Consider the following 25,181-nt stretch of genomic DNA (forward strand, 5'->3'; position numbering starts at 1 on the left):
ATCATTATGAAAGACGTTAAGGCCCAGACAGACCTGAGAGAGGGAGAGGAGGGCGTGGCCTGGCATGAGCCCTGGCGCAGGTCTATGCTGACGTGAGGAAGAGCCAGTGATCAGCCCAGAAGAGTTCTTAGGTAGAAAACCAGGAAAGGCATGTTCCAGAAAATGGAAGGGAAGGGAGGAAGGAGGAAATCTGAGGAAGAGGATGGCTACAGTGGAGCACAAAGGTGGGCAGAGTTACAGAGGGGAGCCGGGGCATCCAGAACACCATGCAGGGCGTGGCCATGAAAGAAAAAGGCAGATGGGTTCTAGAATAGCAGGTAGCATGGTCAGGCAACGCGTTTTCAAGTTTTTGCTCCCTGTGTTGGAAAGCCAAGGGAAAGGCGCTGAGGATGAGAGGGTGGGAGGGCGAGAGGGGGAGAGAAGTGGAGACAGAAAGGACTCGAAGGTGAGCCCTGCAGCACATGTTGGCTTTGGAGGTGGGGGGTGTCTGTACTGCCCTGCTCTGAAGCTGAAGAATTGGCCCCACTGGAGAGTGTCACGACCACACTAGCAGGGTTTGAGGGAACACGTCTGTGGTGGCTTAGGGTCTAGAGGGTCTGCGGAAGTGGGAGACATGAGGGAAGCTCAGCATGCTGTCAGGGTCAGAGCAGGAGGTTCAAGTGGGCTGGACACAGTGGGGGACCGGGAGGCCATGGCTCCGCTCTGGTACTCAGAGCACCAGGGGAGAGGTCTAAGTGTCACTCCACCAGGGTTGAGTGTGGATGCAGCCTTGACACGGCTGAACCAGTTTATGCGGCTGTCAGCCACAGCAGGGGTAGGCTGGAGGGAGGTGGCCTGGGAATGTTCCAGCCAACCCAGATCTCTTCGGAGGGTCTAAGGATAGAATAGACGTGGGTTAGAGCCCCACATGTGGCCCACTGTAGCCATTATCAAACTTCTCCAGGCCCTATTACTCTCATCTATACAATACAGGTGAGATCACCTCCAGAATTCTTCATGGAGGGAAATCACATCATTCATGCCTGTGCTTGCCATGTAGGAAGCACCCAATAAATGTGAGCCGTTGGGATGGCAGCAGTCCCGGCAGCCCCATCTCATCTGTTCCTGGCATGTGCTTATGGCTGGGCCTGCTGGATCTTTGTGGTGACCCGTGAGAGAAAAGGCAAGGAAGTGGTCAGCGGTTGCAGGTGACTCTCAGGGCAGGACACAAAGCCTAGGATCACAAGGCCAGGTTAGGGGCTGACTGACCACTGGCCTCCCATTCTGTCTCCCACCCTTGTACATGGCTGTCCTCGGCGAGCTGTGCCTTGGGGTCACTCCCTCCTTCCTGGGCTCTCTTACACTGCTCCCATCACATCCTCTTCCCCCACCCAGGTTCCCGGCAGGAACACCTGCCCCCTAGAGACATCATCATATTCTGTAATATGATTGGAATCTGAATATATATTTAAAATGACAAGATTGAAATTAAAATTTAAATAAAGAATTACTTTTCTGTAAGTTGCTCCGAAAGCAGTAATTTAGCAGCAAATTGATAGAGAAAGGTAAGCACTGGTCCTTTAAACCATCATGCAGTTTCCGGCATTCGAGCCAGAAGTGTCTCAATTTAACACATCATTGGCTAGTATTATTAGAAATTTCAGCGGTCTCCGGAGCACATTATGGCGGTGCTCTGAAGGGGAGGCCGAGGGCGCCGGCCTGGGTCCAGGGGGCCAGAGAGGGCAGCCCCATTAATGAGAGCAGGAGGGGCTCCAGAGAGCCTCCCCTAGCCCCAAGTGGGGATTTAACTGTGATTATTCTCTTGTTTGTAGTTCAGTGGCAATCATGAAACAAGAACTGAGAGACCCATAAATGTCATTTGCTCTTCCCAGAGGACACAAATTTATAGCTTTAGCATCTGACAAAACGTCCTTCTGACCCCTTGAAACCTAGGCTGAGACCAGGGCTCCATGAACACGGAGTCACCACGTAGCTGGCTCCTGTGAGCCACATGAGCAACACCCAAAAACCTGTCCCGTTCAGGACCTGCCTGGCAGCTTCAGCTCCTGGCTTCCCCACATTCAGGCACACAGGCCTGCAAACTTGAACGTCAAGACTGTGAGGTCCGTGGACTACCTATATTACCTGGTAGGCTTGTTAAACCACCACATTTAGGAGTTCTCTGTCCCAGACCTACTGAATCAGAAGCTCTGGCGTGGAAACCTACATTCCCAACACACACGTACACCCACCCCCAGATATTTATGTGAACTCACACTGGAGAACCCCTAGATTAGAGGTGGTCAATGCTCTACCTGCATGACCTTGGAATCAGTGCTCTCATTGACAACTTGCGAGTCCTAGAAAGCCAACAGTCTAGTATAGCATAAGCTGTAATCTAAAAATCCCAGACACCAAAATAGCTCCTCCCCAAACCTGGATTTCCAATATTAGAATACCATTCTTTAGGTAAAAAATTGCCTTCCTAGGGCCTCGGCTTTGTGGTGCAAGAGCCCCAGGGAGATTCGTACAATCAGGCCCAATATACCAGTCTGAATAAGTTTAAATTGGCTTCCATCAGCCCCCACAGGTTAGGACTAGACACCATGAAGAGCCTCAGTGCCTTGCAGAGGGAGGGAGGCTGGAAAGGAGATGAAACATCCGCCTCTTCCCAGGAGTGGCCTGCCTGCTGTGCGCAGTCCTGGAGCTAGCAGCCTCTGCAGTGTGATTCCCCAGCAGGACCCAGGGCCTGGTGATCAGAGGTGCTTGAGCATAGTCGCTTCTGCTGGGAGCTGTGTGGGAACCTACTCTTGCTGTTCTCAGAGTTGCCCAGAGTAAGAAGGGAAAGGAAATGACAGCTTTCATAGTCGATGCTATGCCTGGGACACCCAGGGCCTCCACCATCTGTGTGCTCCCAAATCTGTGGGTCTTTGCCACCACCCTCTGCAGACTGTGACTTTGGGGCTCTGCTGGCTTTCTCATGTTGCCCAACCGCCAGATCAAAACCTCACCCAAGTATGTCTGAGCCACAGGGCACATGTACCTGGAATCTAGCTGCAAGGGAAGCTGGCAGAGAAAGTTTTCTGGCTTCCACCTCAAGATGGGGGATATTGCCAGGGTGCCAGGCAGTCAGAGAAGATGCCAAAAGTCCACCGTGGGGCTCAGGCTGGATCAGCAGTGGTCTTTCATCAGAAGGCACCCTCAAGACCCAGAGCCAAAGATTGTAAGGGTGTCACGCCACTGCTTGTCTTTTCCAAATTAGGTGGAAATTATGGGGAGTCATGAGACAAAACTGAGGCTGCAGGTCAAGCTCAGAGTACAATCAGCCCCAGATTATCCACCATGTTGCCCTCCCCGTGGCTTGTCAGTTTCCACCCAAGATCCCTTCACACCCCCATCCAGTGGTGCCTGGGGCGGGGGGGGGGATATACCAGCTTTAGCTAAAGCATTTATGTACAGTTCCCACTATAGTTGTGCTGCTGGCATCCTCTCTGGAACACAAAGGATACAAATAAAACTGTTGCATTTATATGTCAAGAGCAACACCCACATGACTCTTTGGTCTTTTGCTATTTTGCAATATACACAGTAGACTGTGTATCTTTTTTTTTTTTTTTTAGTGGCTTTAAACAATATTTCAAAGTATCTCACAAATTTGTGCACAGAAACTCTAAGACTCTAAGAGGTCTGGGCTGGACCATCTGTTGCTTCCATGGTGCAGAATAGAGTCACTTGGTGGTATTCATCTGATTGGGAGATTTGAGGGACTCAGGAAGAGACTGTGAGAACTCTTAGAAGGCTTGGCCCCAAGCTGGCATAGTGTCATAGCATCAAGGGTCTGTTTCCTGCAGTAGCTCTCTTGGCCCCTGTCATCCTCATGAGTCCCTGGCACAGGCATATCCTGTCCTGCTGGTGTAGATTCATCGAGGGCAGCAGCCAAGCTTGACTATCACTATGACCCAGTGTCCAGTGGTGCTTCTGGCCCACAGTGAGCAGGGAAGTATTGTGTGACCGATTAAAAGGAGGTGAGGGCTGGGGGACTCCAGGGTCCCTTGAGGGGAGGGGGGGAGGAGGCTCCCTGCTGTGAGGGAGGGGTCCAGCTGTGCCCAGTGACACCCAGTGGAAGGCAGTCCCTGCCAGCTCTGTCAGCACCACGCAGTGACAAGAATGTCAAGGCTCACAGGTTCTGGTCTGTGGGGGCAGGTTTATTAGCATTAGCAGGAGACCGACATGGGCGCTGGCATTGTCACCCTTCCCAGAGGAGGCCACTTGAACCGCAAAAGTGGACTCTGGAGCCTGACTCTGTCAAACGTATGTAGGCTGGAAACATAGTAGTCATTGGTGGCAACTTCAGCCCAGATCCATCTCCCTTAGTGAATCTTGCCTAGCTTTTGCGGCCTGACCCCAACCCCATTCCTCTGGATGCTCTCCCTGACTTCCAGGCTCTATTGATTCACCATCTTCTGATCTCCCTGGGCAAACAGTGGAGGAGGCTGAGCTCTGGTTTCTCCAGGCGATCTCCCAGCCCCACGGAGGCAAGCATCAACCTCAGCATCCCACGTCTTCCCTCCCACTCAGCCACATAGGAGGGGGCCAGTGGAGCCAGGCACTAGGCCTCCGAGCAGCCTCTGGCAGCATTCAGGGCAATAACATTTGCCCAACACACAGGGTCCCCACGGTCTGAAACCTAATCTCCCCCAATGAGGGGAGCTCATTGCCTCCCATTTTCCAAGTACACCAAGCTATTTCACATCCCTGTTCCATTACAGGGTCCGCTCTTCTGAAGTGCCCCCCATGCATCCCTATGTCCATTGCACCAACAGTGATGAATGCTCCTACTGTTGGCCAACACTGCAGCTCAGAGATGTTGCCGATTCATTCATTCCCTGGGCACCTACAACAGGCCGGGCACTGCCCCGGCTCCCTGTCCTCATGGAGCTGGCCCACCAGTACAGGGGTCCATACAGGCCCTGCAAGGCAGTGTGTGGAGACTGTGGTCGTCGCGTGCAGTGTGTGGGTCCAAGAACAAGTGGGCATGTGAGGGTCCCAGGCAAGCTCCGTCCCACCATCTTTCAAACCTTCCTGACCACCTGGGATCCTGCTCACCTACATGGCACCTTTGTGCAGAGTAGAAGAAACTAATCCCTCTGGATGGACAGCTTAGAAAAAAGTAGCCCCCCTGGGTGGTCGCAGTGTCCTGGATGAACCGCCTGGTGAGCACGAGATGCCCCGTGGAAGGAAAAGTGTCCCTGAACCCTCTCCACTCCACTGGGCATCTTTGCACTGTGCACTACCTTTGGCCCCACACACGTCCCCTAGACAGAGCAGCACCCCCCACCCCGTGCAGCTCGGTGGGGGTTGTGTAACTGGTTCTCCCCAAGCTGGTAGAGCACAACCCAGGGGCCCTGTGAGGCTTGTCTCAGGGTGGAGGTTCCCAGCCCCCGAACCAGCAGGCGCTTTGGCTCATTGCTGCCATCTCACAGAGAGCTGCACCCGTGAAGGATCGGGGTCTTTAGTGTTCTTCAGTCTCGGAAAGAAGCAGGATGCTGTCAGCTGCCGTAAAAATGTGACCTTTGAAAATTTACAAGAGCTCTGGGTTTAAAAGCTACTGCGTTAATGATGCATCCTATTAGCATCTCATTAAAGGGAAGCAGAGAAAAGCCTGCCCAGCCCGATGATGGGCAGAGAGGGCCACTCCACAGAACCAGGCAGGAGGAGGGCTCTCCTCACCTGCCTCTCTCTGCTCAGTGTCATCGTGTCAGGGGAGCAGAAACATGGCCAGGAACACTGGCAAAAGGCCCGATGTCTAGGTGCCAGATGATGCCGGGGGAGGGGGCCGGAGGAGGCTCCCCCGGCCTGGGCTGCTCTCTTGGTTGGCTTCTGTGGCGTTTTTGTACTGGCAACCCCCTGGAAGGGAGATGTGGAACTTAAGAGACCTGGAGAGCCTTTGGTGGGGTCACAGATCACAGACCTCTGGGAACTCTGGACCGAGGGAGAAGGTATTAGCAGGAGCTTAGTTCAGAGCTGGAGACATGGACCCCCCCCCCCACACGGTGCCCCCGAAACCTCCAGAACATGGGGACCATGTTCCTTTGGGCCTGGAGCCCTTTGCGGTGCCTCACGTCACCAGCTGCAACATCCCTCACCCACCTGGGTGCCCAGGATCCTGGCAGAGCACACGACCGTATCCAGTTTTTTTCCAGACCGAGGGGAGAAAGGAATGTTCATTTCATTGTTTTATAAAAACAAATAGAAATTTCTGAGCTGTGATTTGCTTGCAGCGTCAGAAGTTGCTGGTGCGCGTGGAGTGAGTGGCCTGATTTATCTTTCCAAAAGGAGAAAAATGAAAGACCCTGTCTCCCTTCTCCCAGCAGAACGGCGTTCTTGTACGTAAGAACTCACTTGTGATATTCATGAAAGACACAGCCGAGCAGCAGGCCTGTTGTAGCCACACCCAGTAGTGCCAGCCACCCCGCAGCCCACCCCTGGGCGCCCGGCTTCCCCTGGGAGGCTGAGGTGCCTAGTTTGCAGAGCTCAGCGCTCCCAGCGGAGCTCCCAAGCAGCTGCTTGAAGGCGGGCCTGAGTGCCAGTGCCCTGGGCAGGGCCTGGCAAGGGGCAGGGGCCTGGTGCTTGTTCCTGAACAAACCACCTCACCAACAACCACTCAAGTGAATGACCTGGCAGGAGTGTTTGGAGCCAAGGGCCTAAGCCCTTGGGAAAGTGTGCAGTTTTCCAAGTGCAGAAACTCTGCAATTTTAGAGCAAAAACAGGAACTCCTAAAGTTTTAGAGTTCAGAAGCTGATTATTCACAGTGGAGCAGGAGACCCCGACCCGCACTATATGGTGGTGGTAACTGCGCAAGGGCCAGAGTCTCCCAAGCGCCCAGAGCCCTTCCCTTCCCTGTCAAAGTACCAGGTGGAGGCACGCATGCTGATTCAGAGGGGTACAAATGGCAGGGTGGGAGGGCCCTGAAAACCAGGCCTGCCTCAGACCGGAGAGGCCTCCGGGAACCCTGGGCCGCAGAGAGGGGCTGCAGCACCCCCTACTGGCAGTGGGCTCTCCATACTGTCCGTGAAGGAAGATGCTGGGATGAGGCTGGAGTGTCATCCTTCAGACCTCACCCCAAGACAGGGCCCCAAATGGGACATCCCACAAGCTCCTTCCCCTTCACATGCATCTGGTTATGGGAAGAGACCTCTGCACCTCCCAGCCCACGAGCACCCAGGGGAACCTGGGAATGCAGAGGTGGCTGCAGACAGGGCACTCTGAAAGCCCTCTAGAGAACACTATAGAAGCCACGCTTTTGTTCCATAAATTCCATAGGACTATTGGTGAGTGTGGCCAAATCCCCAGCCCCCTTCTCTAACACCCCCTCCACACCACCACCACCTCCACCACCACAGCCAACCCCAAGCTCCCATCTGTCCCACAGACAGAAATGGGGCAGCGGCCTCTGAGAAGGAAGCTTGTCCCTCGAATTGTTCTTTCCTCCGAGATTCACTCTTTCCCTTTTGTCTCCTGCTCTGTTCACAGAAGTGCAGCATCTGAAATGCAGGCCAGAGATAAAGTGCAGCCTAATGTAATTAGCTCTGTGCAGCCTACAGGTCCTAATGGGATATGGCTCCGCTCCTCCCAGTCGGCCCTAATGCAGGCGCTGTTTGTCATCTGCATTATGCATCAAAGCCCCAATAAGTGCTGTCCTCCATCCTCTCTACCTGCTCCTACCCAGCCGTTCCTGCTGCTCAGAGGGGCCCAGTGGGGATGCTGCTCCCACCAACTGGCTCACTGGGTTAGCTTCCATGAGAAGTCAGGAGAACCAAGGCCCTCACCTGAGAGAAGCCTGCCGATGCCCCTTGAGGCCCCTTTGGCCTTCTGTGGCTGTCCCTGGTGGACAGCCATCTCTGCCCCTAACCCCACTTCCTCCTTCACCCCAAACCTGGTTGGGTTCTGGCTGCATGCCTGGGAACTGCAGAAACTTCCTGAAACCACCTCTACTGAGACCCCTCCCTCCACCCCCACCACAACCCAGTTATCTGGGTCCCAGGCTCTCCACATGCTTTTGGATTTCTTCTTCTTCTTTCTTTTCTTTTTTTCTTATTATAATGGTAATGGCCATAGTAAAAAATTTGGCAAATACAGAAAAGTAGAGACAAGAGGATAGAAGTTACCCCTATTTGTCTCACCACATATTACCCCTGCTAGCATTTGGGTTTTTTTCTCTCCTGCACATACTGTTTTACATGTGAGTTTATGTTTGTGTCATTTTATGTCCTGCTTTTCTCATTTAACATTATAGTGTAAGCATTTTGCCATCTCATTTCAGTAAACATGATTTTTAATGACCATATAATATTCCATCAAGGCTGTAGCTCAGAGACCAATGTTGTGCTAATGTTTGTTTTCAGCCTGGGGTTCATTTTCTCATTAATCTAAATATCTGAATTAGAGAATGAGATCCTGAAACAGAGAGCCTGCCTCCTTCCCAGAAGGGGGCCAGGACCCTCCCAGGAGAAGCCGAGGGTCCCAGGGATGATGTTCCCTGCTCTGAGAGGGAACATTCCGTCCTCCCATGAGTCTCAGCCCCACCCTCCCACACTGCCTCTGTGGAGTGACACATTGGGGGCCTCAGAGGCTGTATGGGGCCCGACAGTGGTGCTTTGGAGAGCCGTCTTCTCACGTGTCAAAGGGCCAGGCCCGTGGTGGCATTGAGCCTAGGCTGAGGACACAGCTGGTCTTCAGCCCATGCCCATAAATGTTGCAATTTATTAACGACCTGAGAACCCGGGGAGCTTCACTTCTCACAGCCCAGAAAGCTTTCTATCCTAATAGTTGAGGTGGAGTGAGTGGCTGCAGAGGACGGCCGGAGAGGCAGCAGGTTGGGTCTTCCTAGGGGTGAGAGGGTAGCAGAAGCCTACAAGCGCTAAGCCAAAATGCTCTGCAACTCCCTGGTGGCGCCGGCTGCAGGGCCCAGTCTTTGCCGCTGACCCCATGGCACTGCTCAGGGGATGGGCCCCCAGGCAGCCCTCCTTCCCAGGCCGTGTTCATCCTTCCTCTCTGCTTCTCCCCAGGCCCCTGGAATCTCCAAAGCGGACAATCAGACCCAGGGACTCACGACCAGCATCCGGTGGGGGCAGACGCCCATCAATCAGTCCACGCCCTGGGACACTGATGAGCCGCCCTCCAAACAGATGAGGGAGAGCGACAATCCAGGTGCGTACTTCATCGGCAGCCAGAGACCCCCACGCCAGGGCTGGGAGAGGCATCAGAGGTCCCCTGGGTGCTCCAGCTCTTCGGCAGGTCCTGGTCCCTGGGCCTGCAGCAGCCCAGGCCTCAGGCTGCCTGGGAGTAGGGACCACATGTGTCCTGGGCAGCAGCTGCATCTCTGCCCCTTTCTCTGCTACTCAAGAAAGCTTTTGGGAGGCCGAGGAAGCAAGAATGACATCACAGCAGTGACTTCGAGTCTGCTTTGTGGTGTTGTGAATAGCCCTTCCCAAACTTTAGTACTCTGGTTCCTACATTTCTCAAGCCACACCTGCCAGTGAGGTTTCACCTTGCCGACGTTCATATGAGAACCGGGATGCTCCACCCCTCCCCGCCACTGGGACTGGGTTGGCTCTGACCAAAACAAACACCTTCTCTGTCACTACTGCATGTTGGACCCAGACCTCCCCTTAGGATACGCAAAACACGTCTCCTCACTACAGCCCTACAGCTATGTGGACACCTCACTCAGCCTCCCCTCCAAGTCAGCCGCAGGATAAACACCCCAGGTCCCTCAGCCACACTCTGGAGCCTGGGGCTGCTGGTTCCTTTACCCTCCAGAGAATTACTTCTCCCTCTGCGTCCCCAGATACCCAGAACCCAACGCAAAGGACCTGCACATGCTATGCCCACCCTCCTTCGTTCAGCCCCTCTACTTTGACCATTGCAGCCTTAGATCACTTCTGATTTGTTGCTAGCCCCAGACATGCGCTGTCACCAGTGAGCCCCTAAGACTGTCGTGGTAGCAACTCTGACCCCTGTCCGTGTCCTCTCTCAACCGGCCTCAGGCAGCGGGATGTGGGGACTCACAGGCAAGTCCTCATCAGTATCTTCCTGTAGGACTCTTAAGATCTCTTCAATTCCAGCTTTTTATTGCTGACCTGTGCCTAACCCTCCCGATGTAATGTCACCTGCAGATTGGGTGGTGAGCCAATCCTCCCTATCATTATCCAAACCATTGATAAAAATGGTGAGCAGGACTCGGTGCACATCCCTGGAGACCTCCTCTAGGTCCCCAGCACCCTCTGGGCCATTCGCCCTCTCATAGATCAGCTGCTTCCGTGGCCCAGCGTCTCTGTACCTTCACCAGAGTCATCAGGGAAGCCACCAGCTGTGCTCCAGAGTTCTGGTGCATTGTTCCAGGCTCCCTGGCTAATTCCAGAGAAAAATGAGCTTAGGAAGGCAAGCCTTGTCTTAAGACACCAGGCTGGCTCACAGTGATACCACCTCCTCTGCTTCAGGCTTGGGGACAATCCCCCTTGGCATCCATTCTAGAATCTTTCTGGTACTGCTTCACCAGTATTTGCCAGTCTTCACTGCCACTTCCAGCAGCATCATGAAAAGCAAGGTGGCCTTTGGTGATGGAGACTGAGCCCCACACTCATTCACTCAGAGGCAACCCCAGACTGCCCTTCCCTGTCACAGTATCTTCTGGCTTCACTCACAAGCATGTTTGGGTCACCTTAATGTCACCTCACCTCAGGGGGACCTAGCCCTGCTTTGCCTGACCTGGGCACAGCTGGCCTCGAACCTTATATCAAGACTCAGGAGGTGTGCTGGGCCAACCCTGTTCAGTCAAAATTTCCTTAGGGGCCAAATGCACTTCTGCTGTTTCCCCCAGGGCCAGCCATGCAGGGGTTGCTTAGGAGAAAGCCCGGCCCCCCAGCAGGGCAGTGAAGAGCAGCCCCTGCCAGCCTTCCCCTAGTGCTCATTCCTCCTGCTCTCCCTTCATGCACCACAGGGCTCTTGCACGGCTCCAGGCTCTGGTGTTCTCACCTTGCCCAGCAAACACCTACTATCTTCACAATCCACCTTTCTCCCCACCTCCTCCAGACAGCTCTTCTCCAGAAAGGAAGGAAAAACATCAACATTTATGGAGCATTTAACACATGCAAAACACTCTGCTAGCTTTTCTTTTTTTTTTTTTCCTTCCCCAAATATATTTTCCTCATTCCGTTCTTCCCAGGAGACCTCTGAGGTAGGTATTGCTAGTTCCATTTAACAGATGGGAAGAATGAGGCTCAGAGAAGATAAGCAACTTGCCCAGGGCTGCTGGCTAATAAATGGCTGAGTCAAGATTTGAACCCAGAACTCTTTGAAGGTCTCTGCCTTTTTTTTCTCTCTGTTTTGTTGCCTCCTGAGCTCTCCCAAGCAGACTGTGCTCCCCCTCTGAGCCTCCACGGCCATCTGCTCACATACCCCCAAAGCACTTATCCTATGCTACCAACTCTGTGACCCCAGCACCCAGCCCAGGGCCTGGGGCAGTCAGTGTTTGCTGAGTGAATATGTATCCGGCAGATGACATCTCTTCTGTCTCCCTTGCAGGCACAGGGCCATGGGTGACCACGGTGGCCGCCGGGAGCCAGCCCGCCCTGATCGCACACTCCTATGGAGTGGCCCAGCCTCCCACCTTCAGCCCAGCTGTGAACGTCCAGGCCCCGGTCATTGGGGTGACCCCCTCACTGCCTCCCCACGTGGGGCCCCAGCTCCCGCTGATGCCAGGCCACTACTCGCTCCCACAGCCACCCTCTCAGCCACTAAGCAGCGTGGTGGTCAACATGCCCGCCCAGGCCCTGTATGCCAGCCCGCAGCCCCTGGCCATGTCCACACTGCCTGGCGTGGGGCAGGTGGCCCGCCCGGGACCCACTGCCGTGGGCAACGGCCACATGGCAGGGCCCCTGCTGCCTCCACCACCACCAGCCCAGCCGTCCGCCACCCTCCCCAGCGGTGCCCCTGCCACCAATGGGCCCCCTACGACTGACTCGGCCCACGGGCTGCAGATGCTACGGACCATTGGCGTGGGGAAGTATGAGTTCACCGACCCCGGGCACCCCAAAGGTAAGTTCTGCTGCCCGCATACTCCCGGGTGCCCGCACCTAGGCTTCCCCGAGTGGTCACGATGCAGCGCGGACAGGAGTATGGTTCCCGGCACCCTGTGCTCTCCAGCAGCTCCCCCACTGGCCTCGCCCAGCCCAGAGTAGACGTGGGGCCTCCCCTGCCCGAGACAGCCAGGCCCAGACAGAGGAGGCAGAGAGAAAGGTGGAGGAGGGAAGGACAGGCGAGGTGAGGACATGTGAGCAGGCAAAGAGAGGAAGGGAAGGGAGAGCCTGCACAGTCCGGGGTCCTTCTGCCTCCAGCCCAAGCCCTAGGCCATTCTCACCTCTGACCCCGAGGCCAGGCCAGGTAGGAAATGAGCAGGAATCATCTGCTCCTCTTAGGGCTCCATGGAACCTTCTCCATTTTCCACCCATGAGAACAGAACACAAATTGTGTCCTTGCCCAGATAACCACCCCCTGCTGTGCTACTGGATGAGACCAGCTCCCCAGAAATTAGGTGAGAGGGATGTCTCCCCAGGAGATACTCCCAGACCATCCTGGGCCACTTGGGATTTTTTGTTTCAAAGACCCAAGCGTGGCTCTGTGAGGCTCCAGGAAGGAGCACCTCTACCCTCGGCCTTCAGTTAACCCATTTCCCCCAGCCCCAGGGCAGTGTTCAGGCAGATCCTTGAGAACAGAGCCTGCAAGCTGAGCCTCCCAGCCTTAGGGTTTAGGACTAAGTGCATCAGCAAACAGGCCTCACTCCCAACATCTGTCTGAGGGGTCTATCCAGCTGGAATGCAGAAGGGGGCAGAGGATTGGGGGCCACAGATATTAGACTGGTGGGTGGGGTTCATCTGCCCCAGACTGACTTGCTATGCCTTAGAGCTCCAGACAGCCAGTGGAGGAGGGAGGCAGACGTGCCTGGACCCAGGTGCAGGCAGGAGGGCACCTGGTGGGCAGTCTGCCTGCTGGGGTACCCTGGCCTCCTCTGGAAGGAGAGAGTAGATGGTCCTAGAGGTGTGGACCTCTGGGTACCTCTGGGTACCGCTTCCCGGCCTTCGCGTTCGCAGTCCCCGGGAGGTGGCTTCTCCAGGGGCCCTGCCTCTCCACACAGCAACGACTCCCACTAGCCATTCTTTCCTGCCTGCTCTCGTGCATCTCTCTTTATCCTTTCGAGCAATTTTCAGACCTCGTCAAGCATCCCAACAACAAAGCCGTGTCTAGATCTCCACTGGGTTTCATTCCCTATCTGATTGCGCCCCAACTGCCTTTGTTTTGGAAATTAGCACTAGTTTTAAATGACAAAATTATAGAAAATTACATCTAAATTCTGGTAAACTCTTGCTTTGTTTAAGATCTTTTTTAAAAAAAAATTGACTAAATTGATTTTTTTGTTTGAATTGTTTTGGTTAAGCTCTCTTTCCCTTAAAAAGAAAAAAAAAAAAAGCTTCCTCCCAGTTTATACGCTGCCAGCTGTGACACAGTGGGAGCTGGATGTCCTGGCTGCTCCCCAGGCTGTGCCAAAGCCTGGGGCATTGGGAGGGCTTCCCTCCCCCCGCATGGGCGTATCTCCCCCCACCCCCAGAGGCCTCCTGGGGCTGCTGACAAAGGGTCTTGCCGATTTGCGGAGTCTCAGACAGGTACCTAGGAAAAGGGCTTATTCTGGGCAGAGAGGTAACTGGCCCAGTTGGGCCTGGAGTCCCTGGTTTGGGGCTTAGCACAGAACCGGGGGCTGCCTCCCCAAAGGCACAGGTGTATCCCATCGTCAGGCAACTGAGCCCATAAGCTCGGGGAGCTACAGGTGGTAGAGACACACCGGACCAGCGGACCATTGCAGAGCCGCACCTGTGACATCTTTCTGGGGCCAGAGGGTGTGACCCATCCTCCGTGGTGAGCCCAAGCCCACAGACAGGAGGGAAGGAGAGGCCCCCCATGGAATTTTTTCTGTCTGCCCCTAAAGGGCAGATCCAGTGCGAGGTGAGGGCCGCGCCTGGGGTAAGCCCAGAAAGTGTCCACAGCCCTGCCTTCTGGTAAACCAGTGCGAGCCCTCCAGCTCCAGCCAGTGACAACCGGTGGCCCGTCGTCACATTGATTTCCACAGTTGGCCAGGGAGCTAGCTGTTCCCCCAGAGACTACATTTAACTCACTTCTCTATTTACCGCCTTCATCAGTTGATTTATCCCCTTATATTTGTGGTGAAGACAGTGAAGCATGAACATACAAATGCCTCCAAACTCAAGCCTGGGTGGGTTTTTGGAGGTTTTTTTAAAAGTAATTTCTCCTTTCATTTCTAATCTTAAAAGCCTTTATTGCTAAAGCTATAATTTGTCTGTCAGATCTAATGTCAAACAACTGCATATTTTTTTAAAATAAGAAACCCAGATTTTGAAACCAAATCTTTGAAACTTACCATGTGAGAATCATATTCCTACAAGACTATGTGGGTTTGGATTTGGGTCACTTTTAATTTTGCCCCTAGGGATTTTACATCTCCAAAACCCAATTGATTTCGCACTCCTAAATGACAGACGGCTGACTCCAAGTGGGAACCAGGAGGCACCGTGTGATGGCATCAACACCAGTCAGAATTCCACTTAAGGAAAAAAAAGGAACTTTCCTTTTCTCCTGTTTGAAAGCTTGCCCGGCATTATAATAAGATTCACCATAGAGCTCCTTAAGATCTAGCTCATTAAAGTCCCGCGATTTTTCCTCTATTGTTTGACATGACAACCTGGCCTCTCACGGGGTTGAGTAATTATGGAGAGATCCCCTCCATGAAGAACAGGTCTTGCCAGCCAGAGGGATGGGCCACTGGTATTTTTAGACTTCATTAGTGCCCTGATTTAAAATTTCACATTTTGTTTCTTGTAATTATCTTCCAATCGACTGAGCTGAAATTTCTGTTGGGGCTATGTTAGTCTGCTTTCCCAAAAAGGGCGTTGGGACTTTAATTTAAAACTTAACCAATTGAAAAATAAAGGTGGTGCAGAAATGCTTTTTGATTTGCAATAGGTCAAGCGATTGTCTCTCTTCTGTGACTAGAGAAGCCAGCTTGCATGCAGTTCACTTTAATGAGTGTTATTTAAATGCATTGAGCACATATAGATTTTCTTAAGAAACTTATAAGATAAATCTTTCTTTCTCTAAGAACAATTTGGGGGTAGGGTTTCATTCTTTAAAAAAAAAAGATTATGTATTGAAAGCTAATTAAAATAGATTTTGTGTGTGCAAAGTGATAAGGGAAGAAAAAAGAATTAGTTCCATTTGAATCCTGTTATCATCTACCTGAGGCCTTTGTCTTGTTGGACTGGAAACTGTGAAGCAATCCATGGGCAGAGGTGGTGGCCAACGTCAGGCCTTGTGAGATGAAGGAGAGAAGTCTAGTGTCACTGCCCCGGTACCTCAGGAGCCCAGCTGTGTCAGGGTAGAGGTGCAAGCTCTTGGTGTCATTTTTCTATCCTCTACCTTTTTCCACAAATGATTCTTGGTGGCTAAGAGGGTCCAGAGTCCTTTTAAAGCCCCAGACTAATAGTGAGCTGCAGAAAGGTTGTATTTTTACCTGCATGTCCAGGGAGAGAGAAGTAAGGTTGCACATGCTCCCTCTTGCTTCTGAGCCAAAAAGCCAAATCCAAGTTGACCAGAAATGATGAGCCTTGCCTTTTCTGGCTTTAGATTTTGTAGGCACAGGGAAGGGGGCTATGAGGATTCCCACGCCCAGGTAGCTGTGTTGTAGGGTGTGCTCAGCCCCTTCTCTGTAGTTTCGCCTCATCCTTCTCATCTTTGCCCCAGAACCCACCCCCACCCCACCCCCCGGGGAGCTCTGTGCGTCTCTATGTCATCTTCTGCTTGGACAACAGCCACCTTTTCTCCGTGAGTGGCAAAGACAGGATCTGGTAAAGATTCTTTGAGGCATAGTGAATAGCTGTGTGGTGTGGACAAGTCTCCTCACTTCTCTAAGCCTCCTTTTCTCCATCTTTAAAATGGGATGACCAGGCAGCCCAGGTGGCTCAGCGGTTTAGCACCGCCTTCAGCCTGGGGCGTGATCCTAGAGAGCCAGGATCAAGTCCCACGTCCAGCTTCCTGCATGAAGCCTGCTTCTCCCTCTGCCTGTCTCTCTCTCTCTCCCTCTCTCTCTCTCATGAATAAATAAAATCTTTAAAAAATATAAAAAATAAAATGGGATGACAGTAGCATCCTCACCGGGCATAGAGGAGGTTTGAATGAGATTGTGGACATGAACATACATAGTACTTTGTCCTCTGAAAACCAGTGTTCCTGTCAACACTGACCCCAGGTCTAGAGAGTTCAGCAGAGACAGAAGCTAGTGAAGGAGCGGGAAACAGAGCCCCTCTACGGTGCAGAGGCGATGGCAGCAGCCCAAGCTTGTTCTTACGGTTGGCAGCCCCTGGTCAAGCAGCTTCATGGGACCGCCATGTCCCCATCCATAAAGGGATGTGTCACCTTCCTGGCAGGAAGATTTTGGACTGCTCTCCCCAGCGTGGAGCCCAGCACAGATCCCATCCATCCCTGCCCCACCCTCTGACATGCCAGGGCACTCTGCTCAGTACATATTCTGGAAGCAGCTGGGAATTCATGATAAAGCTGTTTGCCCACGCATGGCTAGCCCAGAGGCACAAAATGTCCAAACTGAAATCAGCTTCCCACACCTGCTCTTCTTGTGCCTCTGTCTCAGAAGTGACATCGTGAAACCATCCAGGAGTCCAGAGTCAAAGCCCGTGGTTGTCCTTGACCTGCCCTTATCTCCCTTATGCCCTGAGTCTGAAAAGTCCTCTGACTGAGCCCTCTCTGCACCTCTCCTCTCTCTGTCCCCAGTACCACTCTCCTCAGGCCACCAACGCCTCTGGCCTGCATTGGTGGCCTCCAGGCTCACGGCGCATCCCCTCCCACCCGGATCCGTGGGGCACCCACGTGGTCTTTGCTGAACACAAGTCCCATACTGTCACTCCCCGGCACCTGCCTTTAGCACCCCCTGCACTTTCAGGACAGTGCCCAGCCTCTCACATGGGGCCTCAGGGTCTGCCTCCACCTTCATCTCTGCTGTTTAGCTCACAGGCTGTCCTGAAGCCACTCCAGGACCAGGGTCGTCTCCCTTCCAGCTGTGCTCGGTGCCTGGCCACACACCTGCAATACAGTCCCCCTGCTCCTGTGTCACTCTCCCCGCTAGACTGAGAGGCACTGGGGTGGCGGTAGGCAAGACTCCCTCCCATTCGCATTGCACCCCCAGTATCCCCACCAGCGCCCAGTGCTGAGAGATGCTCAAGAAGAATTAGATGAAGGAAGGCACAGAGCACTAGGTTGAGAGTCACCGCCGAGGTTCTGTGACTCCTCACCGGCCACCTCCCCTTTGTGTGCAGAGAGCAGGCTGGCGCCCAGGCACACAGCAGAGTCCCCACAGGAGAGCTCACCCTGCGGCCAGCCACTCCCCCACACATACACCTGTCCCACACTGCTGGGAACGGAAAACCATCTATTTCAGAGTCCCTCCTGTACCCAGGCACCTCCACCCAAATACTTGCCCCAGAGCACCAGGGATCTGAAACTCTGCCTCAGTTTCCTTGTCTATAAGAGAGGACATAATAGAACGTGCTTCTTAAAGTCATTGTGAGAACTGAGTGAGGTCCTTTACATAAAGCCCTTGGGATAATGCCCAGCATGTCATAATCACTACAAAAGTCTTTGCTATTACCCTCTTCACTACCACCGCCAGAGCCACCTTTCAGTGTCCATGGCCCTTTGGGGCCCCAGGATAACATGAAAAAGCCAAAGGCCTGTTTATCTTGAGAATCTTGAAAGATTGTGTCCACATGGTGTTGTCTGAAGCACCTTGTTCCCAGGGGTCCACTCTGAACAGAAGAACTTGCCTTCCCTCCTTGTAACTCTTTCCACCCCTTCACATTACCCCAACAACCAGAAGGAACCAGGCTGTTGCGGAGACCCTCCCCCTAATTGCAGGAGCTCTCTGTGGGAGGAGGGCTCCTCCTATCTACCCTCAGGGGATCCCAGCATCCTACTAGATTCAGCTTGATGCCAGGGTGCCAAACTCACTGCGTGGGGCCTCCTCCAGGGCCATATCAGTAGATGGGACAAATGGAATTCTGTTGCTCCTGCAGACGGATCAACCAAGGATGGAAGCAGAGGGAGTGGGTTAGGAGCATGTGGCCAGCAGCATGGAAGGTGGCAGGGAGCCCAGATCCACACCAGACTCCTTGCATAGAACTCCACCTCCACTGTCTGCTAACCCAGTGGACTGTGCTAGAACACTGGTGTCTGAGCCTCAGTTTCCTTAGTGGTCACATGGAAAGAATATTAGTGCTATAGTCCTAGACAAAGACATGTTTTAAGGCCTTGATATTATATGCAAAGTCTTAAAACAGTGCATGGCGCATAGTAAGCCCACAATAATGTTAGCCGTTGTTATTACTACCACCACTATAAAGAATCCTGGAGAAGAGATATTGTCTGGAGCACCTTTGACTCAGGCCCACCATTGTTTCTAGAACAAGGTTGCCCAAAATAATCTCCCAGATGCAACTGACATAACCCTCATTACAGATCTGGAACCAAATGCACAGATCCACTGTTACCCTAACTTTCCCTTTCCAACCTGCACCCCCCAACACATACACACCCTCACCCAAGAAATATGTGTCTCAGAGCCTGTGGAATGTGACACTTCATCAACACAAGGTGTTTGGTCCTGGCCTGAGCAGTACCTGCCCCAGCCACGCCTCACAAAGCCCTCCTCCCCTTCCCAGGGCTATGGTCTCCTGGGGTTTGTTAATCATTAACTGGAGGGTTGTCCATGGCTTAACTGTCATGTTAACAGATCATTTGATGATGAGTGAACCAGGCAAGTGGAAAGATGCAGCAAAGGCCACTAGACCACCTAGTGACCATATTGTTCTCAGAGCAGAGGCTTACCCCAGTACCCCAGCCTCTGTACAACCTTCTCAGGGGCCCTCTGCTCAACAGGGCACCCAGGGCCCCCTCCTCACTGAGCCGAGTACATGCAACTGGGAATAGCATATGGGCTTTCAGCCTCAAATCTCTGCTGAGCATTTGTGAGATCAGAAATCACACTCTGGCTCTAACTATTGACAGGCAGAGCCAGCAGAGTCAAGACACCATGGGAATGAGAGGGGCCTTCAGATTAGAGCAGAGGGAGGGAACATTTGCTTTCCGGGGGCTTCAGGAAGTGGTGCTGACCCACAGCAGGAAGCCAGCTGTCCTGGTCTCAAGCCCACACAGATACCAGCAGGGATAACCACTAGGTTCCAGATCACCGACCCTCAAAGGCCACTGGAGGGCTTGAGTCATGTCACCTCCTTCCCTGGTGCCCATCAAGCATTTATGGACCAAGTAATGTGTGTAGTATTAGTCACCTGCTGTGTGCAAGGCCCACACTTAGCTTCTTCTACTCAGAAGATCCTGCAGAACGTGCTAGCTGCATGCCCAATAATATTCTTGGCTCCTACTGAATATGAGGCCCTGGGGGGATACCTACAATGTTCCAGACACTGTGCCAGGTGCTGGGAGAAATGGCAGTCTCCCTGAAGGAGCTTGCACCCCACTTGGGGAGTCCAAGGGGAGCCAGCAATAAAAGCCACAGGGGCTAGAGAAAAGAGATCAGTATGGGCTGGGCCTTCAAAGGCAGTCAGAATGCTGGAGGGAAACTGAGCAGAAGGGAGATGGTCCTACAGAGGCAAGATCTTAGGGAAGAATGTTTGAAATAAGAGCCAGTGACATAGAATTATGACTCTCAGTAGAGAAATCATGATTTCTGTTATACACACACACACACACACACACACACACACACACTTCTGTTTAAATGGTTTATATGACCTGTCCTAAGTTGAGACAGGTTCAGCTAGTGATTTACACCTAAGGGCCCCAGAAATCTGTTCCCTGACCTCTTGGTACACAAAGTTCAGGAAGCCTGGACTTTCCTCCAGCTTCGTGGCTTCACCTGCCAAGGTAGTGATGATGGCCAGATAAGGATCCATGATCTTGGGCAAGAGTCTATTTTATTAGCTATTTTGGTCTTGCAAGATGAGGTCATTCTGGCCAAGGTGAAGTCATTCTGGCCAACGTCAAGTCATTCTGGTCAAGGTCAAGTTGTTCTGGTTTTAGAAGGCCACTCTGGCTTGCTCTGTGTCTGGCTTGCAAGACCCCATGGTCTTCAGGGGCTTTGATCTGGGTGGAAAACCCTTGAGGGCCATTTACCCCTGACTGGGAAATTGGAACACACCCAGGGACCAGATATTCTGCGTAAACCTTTCTCTCTCCTATTGTGACAGGTTAATGGCAAGTTTCCTGTTGCCTAATCACTATGCAGGCATCTAATGGCACGCTGTCTTTGCTAGGAAGGGCATGCCCTGTCAGGCTGATCCCTAACATTTTTCAGTTTGTGAGGTTGGGAATGAGTTGTGAAAGTGGAAGAGCTGGGCAAAGCTGTGGTGTGCCTGCTGCCTGTCCCTATGTGGTGGGAAGTAATGGTACCCCAAACCATGAAACCAACTGGAGGAAACGTGGCACAACACCGGCTTTGGTTGAAATTACATCCCATTCAAGAACATGCTCACTATTCTAGAAACATGAAAGATCAAAATAGCACATGCATGGTTAGGAACCAAAAACATTGTGTAAATTGCTTAAAGGGGAAAAATGGCCAAAAGTTTGCTATCTGATGAAAATAGTTAACCATTGCCTGTTTTCATAGCATAACTCTCTTTCTTTAAAAAAAAAAAAAAAAAAACGTATCTTAGAAGGAAGCCCAAGTGTTCATCAATGCATCACCAGGAAAATACTTTTTTACTTTCTAGCTCTCCCAGCAGCCTTTTGGATGACCTAGCACAGCACTGTGAACTGTCTGGTTTTGCCCAGTGGCCTCTCACTGCCTTTTCTTCCTCTCTTCCAAGTGACTTCGCAGTGTTGTCATTGCTCTGTGTCTCAGACCCAGGTCTGCACACATCCTGTTTTCCACCACTCTCTGTGGGACCAATGTCATGGGCTGTGTGTTAGTGTGTTGGGGCTTCCATAACATAATGTCACCCACTGGGCAGCTTCAACAACAGACATTTGTGTCTTCATAGTTCTGGAGGCTGGAAGTCCAAGATTAGGGTGCCAGCAAGGTTGGTTTCTCATGTGGCCTCTCACGTGGCCTCTCCTTTGTGCAAGCACTCCTGGTGTCTCTTTTTTGTCTTATATGCATTCAAGTCATAGTGGATTAGAGTCCCACCCTTGTGAGTTCATTTAACTTTAATAAATTCTTAGAGGCACTACCCCTAAATACAGTCGTTTTGGGAGTTAAGGCTTCAACATATGAATGGGGTGAGAGGACACAACTCAGTCCATAACACTCTGCATGTCAGTCTAGTTGGCAAATGGAATTAGAGTTTGTCCTTGTCATCTTGCCATCTTCTTTCTGGACAATGTCTCCTCCCCAGTCATACCACACTCCTAGCGCCTTCACTGACCTTGCCTACATGGTACCATTTATGACTGGACCCCCATACGTGTGTGAGTGTCTGGTCCTACTCTTCCTCCCATTCGTGCCTTGGGGAGCTGCTGGCAGTGAGCACAGTGCTTCTGTGGGATGTGCCACTCTGATCACAGCAGCATGGCCTGGAGAGGCCCAGTGAGCAGGCCCAGAGCAACCTGGCATGATGGGCCCTGTCTCTATGTGGCTTTCAGTCTGCAGGGACAAATGTTTCCAGGCAAAGAGCTCCTAGCAGCAGATGAAGTAATTGCTTAAGGAGTGGGGATGGTTTCACAGGGGATTCCCTAGAGACAATTTCTGAGGACTATGTGAATATCTTGGTGAGATCTCTGAATGTCACTTTCCCCACCTATAAAATGGGGTGGGGAGGGGGGTTTCTAAATGACCTTTACAGTAATACTCCACTCTCATATTCACTGTAGTGGTGTGGAAGGGGTGAGAGGGGTAGAAAGGAGAGGGATGGGTTGTTGCTTAGGAGTAAATTCTCATCAACAGGGGAAGGTGATGAATTGCCTGGGAGAGCACAGCTGGGGAGTAGGGACGGCAGTCAATGGTGGTAGATGCAGCCCTGTCTTTTGGAAGGGCACGGAGTGGATGTTTTGTATTCATTATACATTCACTCTGCGTTTATGTAATCCTTGCAGCTGCCCTATGAGTGGATTCACAGAGGGAAAACCAAGGCTTGGATGAGATACCCATCCAGATCTAAGTGGTAGCATGGGAATGAGAGTCAGGATGAAAACCACCTGCCTCTAAAACTGATTCCCTTTCCACCATACTACACCTTAATGCTTCCCTAGCTTGTCACTCAGCGTATCCAGGCTAAATATGGATCACGATGGCTGTCTTTCATCTAGGGTCATGTGTCTGATACTTCTCAACATAAATTGGTGATTCTTGGGTTCTTTCCTCATCTCTTAAAAGTACTGTGTGATGGGTGGATGGGTGAGTGAATGGATATAATTCCTCAAGTAAACCCATGAGGGACTTTGGACCATTGGAGGAAGGTGCAGACAGGGCACTGGCCACCACAGAAGCCACTGGAGCTTGGGAGTCAGGCAGCCCTGGAGATTCTTTCCCACCATGGCATCTCTCACACCTTATACAAAGTATTACCAATGCAATAAAGTTAATGGAGCCAGTCATCCAATGAAGGAGCCAATTCCGTGCAAAGATGATGCATCTTTGGAGTTAATGAGGTCTATTGAGCTTATGCCCTTTTAAATGAATACAATTCTTGAAATCCACCAAACAGCAGCACATCCACTTAGAAGTAGTTAACTAAGTCTTGTGCCACTGTCACCGATGGATAAGGAGAGATTCCCAGAACCGGCTTCCTACTGACATCTGGAGAGCCTTCAGCTCTTGGGAGCTCAACAGATGTCATGCCTGGCCAGCCATCCTTGTCCTTTGCGAAGTCCTCAGATCAACCCAGTTACAACCATGGGGACTGGACAACCCAAGGAAGAAAGTGATCAAATGGAGCCATGACTCTCCTGAATGGTGTCCAGCCCAGCCTATAGCCTGAGGCCCAGCCTTAGGGTTAGTTGGAAGAGATGCACAAGAACAGCTAGACTGTCAGCCCTACAAAACTGGCCACTGCCAGGGGAGAACTGCTGCCCAGTGGTCCCTGAGCTGGGGGAAAGTAAGCAGTTTGTAGGAAGTATAGACCTGGCACTGGCTGAGGAGAAACACGAGTCAGCCCGAACTTCAGACTGAATAAGGACCATTAGGCCATGGCCCCTGGGCCCTCTGACTATGCTCTACCAATGCTCTGCCCAATTCCAGTCTCCTCTCCAGTTAACACTGCTCACAGTTGCTGAAGAACACAAAGTGGTATTTGTTGTGCCCACAGAACATCTGCTGAAGGCAAAACTTGTGTTCATAGCTCTTCACTTCAAAAGACTTGCTGTGTTATAAAAAGAAAGGGACCATCTGTCCCTCTTCTGGACCCCAGCACCTCTTGGAAAAGATTTCTGTGCAAGAAGGCAGTGAGAAGTCAGCATTGACTTCAGGGAACTATTCTGAGGCCGGAAAAGAAGGTGCCTCCCCACTGAGGGGAAGTTGAGGCGGCAGATGGAAGCCGCTCTGTGGAAGCCATGAGATGGTAGACGCTGGCAGGAAGGACACAGCTGTGGGTCTGGGGAGATGCTCCAGCTGTGCAAAGGCCCAACTGGGAGGATGAGAGATGTGAGGGCAGCCCAAGAGGAAAGACCCGGAGGATCAGGGGCCCCCAGGAGAAGGTGTGGAAGATGGCATCTCCAGTTTGGACATACCTGTTGCACAAAGTCTGATATTATCCATTTGCATTCCTCTGCTCAGTTTGTCTGGCCTTTCTTATCCAAAAAGCCCTTTAGGACAGTTCTGCATCTTGGGGACCACCACCCGCTCAATGATTCCCCTCCAGGGGCTGATAATCGGGGTGATCTTCCAGAGTGTGTGGGAGTCTAGTGTGAGGCCCATTCAGGGTTTGTCTGTCTCTCGGCACCAAGATAGAAAAGTCTGGAGAAGCTGGCTTGGGCATGCAGGTGGGGCCTAGCTGAGCACAGGTGGGACTTTCAGCCAGGAGGCATTCCCCCAGCTTCCCGACCACGCTCTCCCAGGTGGGGCACCCACTGATTGCGACTCCACAAAAGGCCCTTCCTTCCTGGCCTTCACGTTGGCTGTTCCAGTTCTTTGGTTCTGAAACAGCCCTGTTCCTTCCACCTCTCCCACACATACCCATGAAAAAGTTGGATTTCTACCAGAATCCAAGCAGATTCCAGAGAGCCTTGGTCTGTGAACCTCTAAGCTTAAGGCTTATTTTGTTTCGGATCAAAACCTGCCTCTCTTCTGAGCTTCTGTCCTGGCCTAGAAATGGGGGGTGGGGGGATGCTGGAGGTTCTGAAATGGGGTCTTCTGAGGACACCCCTCGCTCCCATTTTCTGCTTGTCTCTGATGGGAGTGAATGAATTGAGAGCTTTGCCTCTGTCCTGGGGAGGGTGTGCAAGTTTTCATCCACAGTCTAAAATGTACAGAACTCCCCTCACCCCCCGCCACTCGGGTGCATCCATTTAGATTCTGAGAACGAAGGCAGTTCCTGGAGTAGCATATTCAAGGCTCCCAGAATCCTAAAAGGTCACACTCCTTTTATTCTTGCCTCTTTTCACTTCTGTTCTATTCTTATTGATTTCTTTGGGCCCATAAGAAAACACAGTAGGCAAAGCCTGCTACTTCCATTGAAATAAAATATTCTGCAGTCAAACCACACACCATAAAGAAATAATTGCAGTCTGTATATATTGCTAATGGACATCTCTCAGCAATTCCCTGTCTCATAAGCTTTAAACACAGACATTAGTATAAATATGCAGAAACCCCCATTCGGGCAAATTACTCTGCATTTCTGAACAGAAGGAAGATTAACCATGTGCTGATATCTTTGAAGGAGCTCAGCAGAGCAGGAAAAATTCACTGGCCCTCTCTGGGAGGGAGCTCAGGACTCTGTGAGGCCTGGAGGACAGAGCTGAAGCCCCAGCTGGCATCTTCTCCCCTGGGCCTGGGGCTCTCCTGGAGTACTCAGGCTGGGCCTCGGGAGGAGGGGACTGGCCCCCACTCT

At 52.1% G+C, this 25,181-nt stretch overlaps 1 protein-coding gene across 2 annotated transcripts in view; it reads left to right on the forward strand.

The window, feature by feature from the left end:
* Positions 1 to 25,181, forward strand: part of KLHL29 (kelch like family member 29) — a 305,887-nt gene that overhangs the window by 233,823 nt on the left and 46,883 nt on the right. For both annotated transcript variants that reach the window (XM_025454548.3, XM_035700364.2), the window contains 2 exons: positions 9,048 to 9,189; positions 11,566 to 12,078. In XM_025454548.3, coding sequence (XP_025310333.1) covers positions 9,048 to 9,189; positions 11,566 to 12,078 — 655 coding nt within the window. The remainder of the gene's footprint in view (positions 1 to 9,047; positions 9,190 to 11,565; positions 12,079 to 25,181) is intronic.

Source organism: Canis lupus, chromosome 17 (assembly GCF_003254725.2).
Source record: "Canis lupus dingo isolate Sandy chromosome 17, ASM325472v2, whole genome shotgun sequence".
NCBI classification, from domain to species: Eukaryota; Metazoa; Chordata; class Mammalia; order Carnivora; family Canidae; genus Canis; species Canis lupus.